Source organism: Vigna radiata, chromosome 9 (genome assembly GCF_000741045.1).
Source record: "Vigna radiata var. radiata cultivar VC1973A chromosome 9, Vradiata_ver6, whole genome shotgun sequence".
NCBI classification, from domain to species: Eukaryota; Viridiplantae; Streptophyta; class Magnoliopsida; order Fabales; family Fabaceae; genus Vigna; species Vigna radiata.
The window spans coordinates 9,788,306-9,800,089 of NC_028359.1; the positions used below are offsets into that span (position 1 = coordinate 9,788,306).

Sequence of the window (11,784 nt, forward strand, 5' to 3'; positions counted from 1 at the left end):
TCCGTTTCTACTTTACAATAAATAACTAAGTGTTTATATTAATTAAAATTTAAGGGAACAATAACAATACAATTGAAAAAGTAATTAATAACATTTTTTTCTTTCAAAAGCATATATAAGTAGATAAAAATTTATCCAACATCCTACAATAGAAAAATAAAAAATGAGATATAAGTATTTAAATTTATTATACTGTAATCACATACAAACATGTTATGTAATTTTGAATTTTGTTAGATTTTAATTTAAATTTAATTTCGGAAAACTGATTAAAGAATAAACATCAATAGACAATACGAGAGTCTTGACATTAGACTCAACACACAACAAATTTTGTTAAAATAAGTTTTTTTATAGTTTTGATATCATTTTAATAAATAAATTTTAAGTTTATCTTTATTTATAGTTAATGTAAAATGTTTTATAGTTGTAATATTAATAATAAAATTATTGTAAGGAATTTTGAGATTATGAATATACAAAAACTTTAGAATTAAAAAAATAAATAAATGTTTTTTCTCGTTATTTCTGACCAAATGAAAATTTCACACTTGTTCGTTTTTTTTTTTTTTTCAGAACGGACCAGGTTATGCAAGAGCAATCACTTTTGAGCAAATTACATTGACAAAAGCTGACAACCCAATAATTATTGACCAATTCTACGATGCTCCTTTGACGGTAATCACTCACTTAACTCAATTAATACTTTAAATGTTATAGAAAATATTACTAACTTTTCAATAAAATTTTTTTTCTCTCTAATTAATTATTTATTTATTACTTATTAAAGTTGCTTTTTTTTTTTTATTTTATTGGAATAATTAGTGGGGAAGAGTCGAAGTGAGTGGAATAACATTTCGTGATTTTAGTGGAACATGTGCATATGATAAAGCTATTACCTTAAATTGTGGTGCACAAGGTTGTTTCAACATTACATTGGATCAAATTAACATTGTCTCTTCTGAAGGAGGAAAGACAGTTTATTGTTCTGGGAAGAACGTCCATGGAATAGCTACATCTACCAACCCTAACTGTTCTTGCTTATCGTCATGACTTATTTCTTTCTTACTCATGATGCTACATTATGTGCTGTATTTTCTGCTGGTGAAGTTTTTTATGCCTGTTTACTTCAAAAAACATGGCTTTAAAGCTGTACTTTGTATTAAAGAGACAACAAATTACTATGATTCTATAAATGAAAGCTTTAGTTTTTCACTGTACTTTTTAAGCAATAACTTCTTATTCCTGAAGTATTCTTTTCATATAAAATTTAGACAAGAGATAGTGCTTTGAAGGAGATATACATCATCTATATATATATATATATATATATATATATATATATATATATATATATATATTCTTTTTTTACCTTTTAAAATGCCTCTCTCTGCAAAGCAAGATTGGCAATAAACCAAGATTTATCAAAATGACAGAGAACAAGAAAAAAGATAAGGAAAAATGTAACAAAAACTTTGAGCATGTTGGAACAAAGAGAAAATATCCTCGTATCTAGGTTCTTCTGCTTATTATCCTGCAAATAAGTTGTCCAACTTCTTCACCACAATCTTCCTGCACATGATGACCAGCCTACAAAGTGCAAAGAAGTTAATTCTACCTTTCTCCTTTGAAAATAGACATACGATTTGTCAGTAAAGAAAGTCTATATTAAAAAAAATCACTAGTTAATACTAAAATAATTTTCATATTTACTTTTAAGTATTCAAGTTGATGCAAGTAACTATGTTCTGTTTCCTCCTACATGTTGATGCCATGAAGTTACCTCAAGCATATATCAGACAATGAATCTTACCTAATTACCGACAAAGTGATTTTATGTTGGTAAGAAAGGGAACCATAGCATCCCAATGAGTTTGCAACAAACAACAAATCAAAGTGAGGAATGATGGTCACAAACTACAACTAACAGCACAATCTATGATAATGTCCAAGTATAATAAAGGAGAAAATTATGATTTTTGGACTATAAAATTGGAAACTTTGTTTACCTCATTGGATGTCTCAGAGTCTGAACTCTAAGACATCCTTCATTTTCTTCCAATTTATGCTAAATAGACAACAACAGAATGTACACATCAGCACAAACTTCAATACAACTCACTAATATTTTCATGCAAAGATTAAAGTCAAGCTAAAACTGAAATTAAATTGTTCACATGCTGAAGTAAAATATCACTATATCATATGGAGATCTTTATGATGGGGGATTAAATAATTTTGAATATGAAGAGAATACAAGAATCCACAAAAATCATTTCCCACTACTATGGATGCTCTAGAAGTATGATTTTACAAACATTTATGAATGGATGCTCCTTGTTTTTTAAACAAAATAATTGGTTATCAGGCAAAAATGTTACAAATATATGCTCACAACGAGTAGCTCAGTACAAGTAATCATGGAAAAAATGTCATCCAGTAGCAACAAATGAAAAACAAAAACTAGAAAATGTCTGATATGTGCAAATGAATAAACTATTTACCGTAGGAACTTCAATGAGTTTGTGGTTGGAATCCTTGCTGAAATCCTCCACCCCATCAAAGCTCAACCAACGGTCTCTTTGGCCCCAACATATTGTGGTTCGAACTTTCCAATTTTTGTCCTTTAATATTCTATGCATATCCTCCACATATCTCTAAAGGAAAAAGTGAATCAAGCAAACACCACAATCTTACTAAATAGCAGAAAAGCAAAACATTATTTTATATTTATATTCTCTGCACAAAGAATGTAACTTGCAACTTTCGAGATACTAAGGCACTTAGAAAAGCTTGGGAAAGTATTTTGGACAGTGCAGTACAATGGTATTTGCATTTGTGAAATTTGAACAGAAAAAAACTAATGTAAAATCTCTGCCAGACACAGGTTTGAATCCAATTCATTTCGCTGGTTATTCATTGATAAATCATCTTAAGTATTAATTATCACAATAAACAGAATGAGGATATCTTGAAATGCAAACATAAAATCTTAATGTTCAATGTCTACAGATTTTCTGTTTCTTATATAATATGCTACTCAACTTTCTTATTTTTACTCAATGTGAGATTTTCAACTCATACTTGGATTTTTAATAATTTCTTCCTAAAGTGAGTTGGGTTTTGCTATGGGTTTCTACCAGGACATACTTGTCCACCCATTTATCTCAACACACTACTCATACTTGGATTCTTAAGAGGCTAGTGGTGAGGCTTTGAACTCAATGTGATCAATTGAGACCTGTTGCTAGAAATGAATCAAGCTTGGTTCAACTTGATTCGATTTAAGCTTGTGAATGACTCACTCAAAGTTGTTCATCATTTATTCTTTTAATTAATAAATTGACATGAAATCAGTTATCAAGTGTAATAATATCAAATGCACTAATATATACAAGGAGCTAGTTCATGAACCTTTCCATAGATTAAGTTTACCTCACCAGGAGCTTAATTTTTAACTCAAATTTAGCTCATTTGGTTCATGAACTTATGAGGTAATCATGGAATTTAGTTTCAAACTTGTTTGAGTTTGATAGGTGTCTAGAATTACTAAAGAATAACAAGACAAATTCTTGGATGATCTTTTAGAAAATAGAACAGAGCTGTTCTACCAATGTGGTAAGAACAAGAACAACCACGTACAACACTCAAGGTCTTTCGAGAGGACCTGTCTCTCCTGACTTTTCTGTTTACACAACACTCCAAAATCTCCTAACAAAACCCTGACATAGACTGTATATAATAGTATGTTATACAGCACAACTGCAGGAGGTTATAACTACCTGCTACCTTTATTTCTTCAAACATAGACCTTGCTACTAAACCTATCAATACCCCTTCCATGATGTTTCACCTCGTCCTCAATGTGAAATGCAGGGGAACTTCTTACTAATGGTAGCTGCTGCTTCCTTCTCTTGGCCCCATTTAATCACAAAACATGATCCTTCTAGCTTAAAATCATTCAACAACGTTTTCGAGGAAGATTCTGATTGAAACTTAGGGACAACAGCCACCTTGAATGCCTTCCACGTAGGATTTGGATTGCAGGTTTCCCACGTCTGAAACCAATTCAAAGCAACTATGACAGGATGCATTCTTTCCTCCTCACTCACTGCTTTCAATCGAAAATATCTTATAGTCTGTCTGTTAGTCCTACCATAGGCCTCCTGTCCTGCAAAAACAGGGATGTCCAGTTTTCTCCATTTTGAGGAAGATATTGCCGTACTTTTCTCTTCCTCCCAACGTCACCCATTGCCTGCATTCATCACTGAAACAGTTTCACCCTTGTTAGCACTGCAAGACATTGTTTCTACCACCACGGTGAGCCCTCTAATGATGTCTTCCAAACGCTGGAAGTGCTAATGATTATAATTTTCCTGTCTTTCATGATCTTGCATGAATTCTTGCATCATCTTTTTCACCACATCTAATCTGGATTCCATTCTTGTATTCACCATGCTCCACATTGCTTCCATAAGACCAAGAAAGAGGCTCTGAATACCAATTGATAGGTATCCAAAATTACTAGAGAATTCTAAGACAGATTCTTTGATGATTTATTAGAAAACAGAACAGAACTGTTCTACCAATGTGGTAAGAACAGTAACAACCACATACAACACTCAAGGTCTTTCGAGAGGACCTGTCTCTCTTGACTTTTCCCTTTACAAAATAGTCCAAAAACTTCCTTACAAAAACTTAAAATAGACTATATATAATGGTCTGTTATACAGCACATGCAGGAGATTATAACTACATGCTACCTTTATTTCTTCTAACAGCACAACTATAGGAAGTTATAACTACCTGCTACCTTTATTTCTTCTAACATAGACCTTGTCACTAATCCTATCAGAGTTGTTTGGGTTCATTGTTAGCCCTAGATATGGCATATGCTGACCATAGAAAAGGGGAACATATCCTCTCCCTAATCTTCCCTCTGCCTAAGAAAAACAAAGAAAAATGATAGACTCCACCAAAGAAATGTTTCCATACATTTAGAGGCTGAGGCTGCTATATCAGACAACGCAAGCATATAGTTTTTAACTTTATTTTGAGAAGGTCTATGATCCTTTTCTGGACAAGGTTAAGTAAAGGGTATCAAGAAGATGAGCCTGCCAAAAAAAAAAAAATTTGCTTCCATATATAGGGTATCCAAATTCTGAACTCCTGAGAAAACCAAACAGAAGAACAAAATTTTGTTAAAAGCCAGTGATAGAGTAAATTTTAAGTGTTAACAATTTTTTACCAGGTTATAGAATTTAGATCTAATCAAAAGCTGATGAACACAGAAAATTATTGCTATGAAAAAGTAGTTATAGAAATGATCTTATACTTTTCTAGTACTTCATTTAGGGAACTGTCGGTAAAAACTAACAGAAATTATGGCCAATGGAATAAAATAAAGCTATACATACTAATATAGAAGAAAGTTTTCATTCAATTTGGTGTCAACTAGTTTTCAAACACACCCTCATTGACCATTTTCTCAATATGTTTAGTGAAAATACATGTGAATCAATAGAACCGATTCAATAAATGTAAATTTTCACCTTGAGGTCTTTCGACATGCTCCTGCTAATTGCATTTAGTGCAAAGCCTGAGGAACCAGATGTAAGATAGGGACGTCTATAGACCATTGCATCTTCTTCTTTCATTTTATAGGGACCACAGCTTGTTAGAGCTTTGTCACTGGCCCTTAATGGATCCTGATTATGCACAGATTATGTCAGTAAAACTTTTAGGGACCAACCACACTATTAATTCAAGTAAAAGGCACTTATTAAAACTTCAGCAAGATTTATACAAATTTTATACCTGTGAAAATATTTCACCTAGCAGAAAGTTGCTGAATATGGACAATGTTGATGGGAGCTTGGCATGTTGAGCTGTTAGCTTATAAAATAAGAAGGAATTCAAGGTGATAACTGTTAAGAAGTACTTAGGAAGGTACTTCAGAAAGATACTGATATTAAAATAGAATGAAACTAAGTCAAGAAACAAGTTCCTTTTACAAGAAAAAACTAGAACAATGATGTGAGCTTACATGCAGAAGATGATGTGAAGTTTCTAGCATATGAAGAAAAATGAGGTTGTATGACATTAAAATAAGGGAAACTTCTCCTTTGATTGATGATATCATGGTAGAATGAGTTTTGCAGTAAGACTAAATTGAATTTGACAGTTAAAACAAACATACAGGTGGATTAAGGAGTATTAAGTTGCTGAGCTTGTCCTGGTGAATGCTGGCATACTTAACTACAACAGGCGAAAAATATCCCTGTGAGCAAAGAAGATTAAAGAACTTCCTATCACATGTCAAAGAACAGCTAATTTTGGCAAGAAGATTTATACTTTTTTTCAACTAAGGCAAACTTACCTGGACAACAAGAGAGACTTTAGTAGCAGCTAGTTCATCAATAAGTGACTCCAATGATGACACATATTCTGCAGGACAGAACAAAAACAACACATTCTAGACACCTTTTTTGTCAAAACATGAATTTTCATAAACCACCAGTTACTATTTAAGAGAAGACACTAAAGAAATTACCATCTAGAGTGTAGTCAAACCCATATCTGGGTTGAGGCTTATCAGAAAACCCGAATCCTGAGAGAAAAGAATTAAGGGAGTGATCATTTCCGATTCTGCAGTTGTAAATTAATAAGCTAAGGAAATTTCGGTAAAAGTGTTAAAAAAGAATGAGAAAAACATGAATCCATCTAGTGGATAAATTGGTTGAATAAAAATTTATAAATGAGACAAGTCATTACGCACAGATTGAAGCACAAGTCTCCTAATTTAGAGATAAATCAAAGGCTCCTCTTCATGGATAATGACATAATTGAATAAGGAACACACCAAACAAAAATGTGGCCCTCAATACATATTGTTCTGAAAGAGATTGCATTAGTTGCAATGAAGAGGAGATTTACACAGGTACAATATAATACTAAAAGGTTGTTCCAGTGTACAAGACTAAAGTAATTCTTGTGAAATCCTTTCATGAGTCATGATGATTCTAGCATCAATCAATTCAGTATGTGATTAAAAATCCATGAAGTAATCAATGACAAAGCATAGCTCAGAAAGAACCCAACAAATAACGTAAGAGCAATTTTAAATTCAATGAAAAGAAATTGTGATCTTACCTAGCCAGTCAAAGGCTATGGCATGATAGTCCTTGGAGAGTACTGGAAGAACTTTTCGATAAGAATATGCCTGACAGCATCATCAATTTACCAGTAAAAAATACGTGGTTTTTCAATATATATATATATATATATATAACATGTTTGAATCAAATGACTCATGACACGTTATTAACATATATGAAATTGATATAAACCCATTCACTTGTATTGAAAAACACAGTCCATAAGTACAAACAACCCCATTTTCTGTGCAATATACAGTTATGTAAAATAAAGTCATAACTACTAATATTGCAACATGTTTTAATGAATCCAAACTACTATGCTAATGAATCAGATTATTATTCTGATAATCACCCTCAAGATGATATTTATGAAGCTTTCAGGATGTTACAACCAACCTGAGACACAACCACCTTTATGATCACTCTATGAATCTCTCACTAAGAATCTTATAACACCTGATGGCAGAAGTTTTATCTCAAAACCCGGGAAAACAAGAAAGAAATGATGGAAAGGAATAATGGTTTGCACTTCAACACCAATATAGCGAAGAAGGAGTGACACAACATCCTGGTTTGTTGCCATTGCAGCAAATTGCAGTAAGTGCCACAATATTACCTCAACATCATGAGATAACAATGTACTGTTCATCTCCTTTAATCCATCTCAGAAGCAACCACAAGTTTAAATATCATATCATAGTCTGAGTTTTGAAACCACATAAACAAAAGGAGCAAGTGACTTTCACCAGATAAATCCAAAGACTAAGACGAGAAAAACATTTTCCAATTCTGGGAGTAATCATAATGCACAAACAGCTATTAACTCGATCATAACCGCAGGTTACTGATATGCTAAAATTTGCTAACGTATCAAGCTTTGTCTTCTGATGAATAGACTTTTATTATAACCACTATTTAATAGCATAAAACAAATTCAGGAAGAATTTGTCTCTGGCTTTTAATGTCTGCATCTTCTCTTTACAATTGTTTCACACATCTCTAAATACATGAACATGCATTCAATTTCTCATAGAATTCAAATCAGATTATTGTTTGTGGACGAAACACAAGCATGCCTTGATTACAATTATCTGTTAAAAATAAGAAAGAAAAGAAAGCAAACTAATCTGATTCTCGTATCATCATAATTTAAAATTAAGAAAGCACGGATTGAAATTTCATATAATAACACAATTCTAGAGGTCCTCTATTACATTAGAGTTAATTAATGATGCTCACCTGTGAAGGAAAACCATGGATTAGTATCACTGGTGGATTATCAGCGCTCCCACTTTTAACACAAAACCATCTATCATGTAAAATCATATTGACAAAATATGGTTCAATTAGTAATCCAGAAAATAATACAACTTCTCATTCTTATTTGCAACAAAGTCCTACAAATTCAAATAAGTCTTTAGCATGTGTTTATTGTTATATATTCATGTTACATATCATTTATCAGCCCTCTGTTTTCTTTTTCTGAATTTTCCTGGTTCTTCAACAAGAAGATGGAAAATCATTGGACACGTAAAGATAAATCTAGTTTACCTAAACCGATCGCCGGTAGCTTGAGAACCAGCACCCATAGCAAGTCCAAATATTGGATCTTTTGCCTTTTCACCACTGCCAGGAATTGAATAGGCTTTAACCTGATAATATATCAGAAAACTGATGGTAAATCCAAAAGAGTGGCTTTAAAATAACAACATTCCACCTCAAGGAAGTGAAACTGAAATAGCATAACAATAATTTCCTCCATATCAGCTTGTGTTAACTCACAATCAACGTAATCATGTTTCAATTAATGTATTCTCGAAAGTAATTGACAATTTACTTTGTTAGAGCCAAATGTGAGTTAAATGTCTCGTATTGAATGAAATTGAGCAATAAGAGGAACATATAACAAGAAAAGACCCATAAATTCAATGCCTTAAGATTTTGATCTAAAGGTAGTGTCATGATCTCTTATATGAGGTTTTTCACAACTCATGTTTCAAATTTCCAGGTATTTCTTCTCGAAAGAACCTTGGAGAGATTGTTGGACTCAAGTGTGAGTTAAATCATACTTCAACATTTTTTAATAAAAAAGACTAAACCTTTATTTTCATCCAAATATACATGTACAATCACTTAGGTGCTCAAAAGATTTTGTCACTAATTGGTGTAATAGCTGATGTCTTCACTTTGGTTCTCCAAACATTTTCTCATCAATTTAGTCCCAAAAGCAAGAAAAATGCAATCAAATCAATTTCTAAATCAGGGTTTAATTACACTCATTGCTTTCAGTCCAGCAAAGAGTGAAGAAATCATGAGACTTCACATAACTAAAGGATTGAATAGATAACATTTTTTTCCAAGAAACAAACTAATGATCCTTGAGGTAGGAGATCACTATGCATAACATTGCTGTAGATATTATTGGAACCCTTTAAGAGAAATTGAGAAATATAAAAGAAAAGGGTGAAAAATAGTTCCTAATTACCATTTTCCCCTGCTTAAACCATTCATCACTTGGACTTGGCCCTTCTGAATACTTTCCTGTCAGAATAGAAGAAACCACAAAATTCAAACAAAATTTTCAAAACCACAGAAAGTACAAGCCTGTGATCTAAGAGGTTTTCCACACATCCATACCCCCACCCCTTTTTTTTACCTCCACTGAAAGAGAATCCATCTCCAATAGAAACCGGAGCATCCAGAAGATAATCCTGCACTAGAGCTAACAAACAGTTTGAAACAAAGTTTCAAGAGGCAAAATTGGGAAACCCCATTAACACAAAAAGCATACTTGGTCATCATTATTGCCACTTGAGCTACAATTCAACTTGAGAGTTTTTCTTGAAGGGCATGATTGGAACCTCCTTGCAGAAATGAATGATGGAGATGCAGTGGTGGAAGAAGTGTGAAGAAGGTGGGAATGGAAACAGCATGCAGAACCGTAAAAAGCTTGAAGGGCCATAAGAATGATAGCATGAAGTAGGTGCTCAAGTGGTTGGTCTTGGTTGGAGAACGAAGAAAGAAAAAATAACTAACTCAAAGACAGTTAGTAGTTTTGACGCAAACATAAAAATGAAACATTTTGCTTTTTGTTCTGTTTTGTCCATAAATTTGGGAAGAGATAGGGATTCTCTGGTCCTCACTCCACCATACTTCTTTCTGACCTTAAATAATGTTTACTAACGCCAACTAATTTCTTCAATAGATTAGTAAAAAAAATCACATTTATTAATCAATTAAAAAATTTAAATAAAATAATAATTACAAAAATTTTATATATGATAAGACATTATCATATAGTTCTCACAAAGATATGAAAAACAAATTATCACTGATTCAAAGCGTTCTTACAAATGTGCCGCACCTAAAATAGAATATGCTAGAAAACTCGGAACAATGCGGGTGGAAGAAAGACAAAAGCAAATAGTTTTAGGGATCTAAATATTATATTCCTAGCAATTATGCTTTTCTCCTTTAAAAAAAATGTCTTATATTTATTTATTAATAAAGTACTAGAGATTAAATAATAGTATAATTAAAAAATTAACTGTTATAATTACTACTAGTGGAAATATATGTATAACCTTTTTTTTTATGATGAATAATTGATTTAATTTGAAAAAATAGTTAGAATTTTAAATAAATAATTATTTTATAAAATAAAATAGTGAAGTAATTACTTTGAATATAAGAGTTTAAATAATGTAAGAGTTTAAATAATGTGTTTTAGAATTGATAATATGATTAAAACGATGAGACTCGATTATTTTAATATTAAAAGTCTATAATATAAATAGAATTTTTATAAACAAGTTTCACTATTTTAAAACATGTCTTTTTTCTATAAATTCCTATAACTCTCTTTCTTCTCTTTAAGATATCTTACGATCTGAATATTCTTTTGAAGATCAGAGACAATAGGTTTTCTCCTAGTGGTGAATCTATCAAAATCAACCGACCAGTTTCTTCAATAGGGTAAGTTGGTTTTCTATCTCTCTTTTGGTCTTTGGTTACTCTTCTTCATGTAACTCTTTTTCGACTCGTATGTGGTATTTAAGTTCTTCTTGTTAGTCTCTATTTATCAGTAGTCTTAATGATGTGTCTTAATCATGTTTGTGTTGTTCATAGGGATAGTTTGAACTACCTATGCGTTTAAGAATGCTTTAGGGGTCTTTAAGCTATTTGTCGTCTTTCAGGTAAGGGAAACTAGTTGTTTCAGTGTGTGTCAGTTGGATATTTTTATTGAAAATGATATGTGTTGAATTTGATTGATGTTGTGTTTCATAATTGAATTGAGTTTTTTTATTGTGGTTTAGTTGTTGTGATTCAAAGAACTAAAGAGTTGAGCATTGTTCAAATTGGTATAAGTTTAAGGTATAGAAACTATATTGAACCATTTCTTTAGAAAAGAAACATCAATTTGAGTAATTCATCAAATCTTATTTCACTTAAATCATATATCTGAGTGTGCTGAAAGTTGATATGACATGAGCGGTACATGTGTGGTATTGAGCGCAAGCTTGGTTGTGCATGTCCATACATATTTTTGCTTTAAACCATTGAACGCCCTTTTTCACCATTGAGCTCCCAGTTTTGTGAATGCTTTGGCACTGAGTGGAGGCGG

At 32.1% G+C, this 11,784-nt stretch overlaps 1 protein-coding gene across 2 annotated transcripts; it reads right to left on the bottom strand.

Annotated features, from left to right (window-relative positions):
* Positions 1–1,358: 1,358 nt before the first annotated feature.
* LOC106774291 (uncharacterized hydrolase YNR064C) lies at positions 1,359–10,275 on the bottom strand. Of its 2 annotated transcripts, none has more exons than XM_014661238.2 (13): positions 9,952–10,275; positions 9,817–9,871; positions 9,646–9,701; positions 8,712–8,812; positions 8,400–8,469; positions 7,153–7,222; positions 6,554–6,610; positions 6,380–6,447; positions 6,200–6,280; positions 5,818–5,895; positions 5,553–5,708; positions 2,505–2,657; positions 1,359–1,590 (listed from the first exon to the last, which is right to left on the bottom strand). In XM_014661238.2, the coding sequence occupies exons 1-13, from the start codon at positions 10,120–10,122 to the stop codon at positions 1,513–1,515; spliced, it is 1,194 nt and encodes a 397-aa protein (XP_014516724.1). In that variant the 5' UTR covers positions 10,123–10,275; the 3' UTR covers positions 1,359–1,512. The 2 variants fall into 2 exon arrangements, with proteins under 2 accessions (XP_014516724.1, XP_022641983.1); XM_022786262.1 differs by having other exon boundaries at positions 9,817–9,876; positions 9,952–10,089.
* Between the last annotated feature and the right edge of the window lie 1,509 nt (positions 10,276–11,784).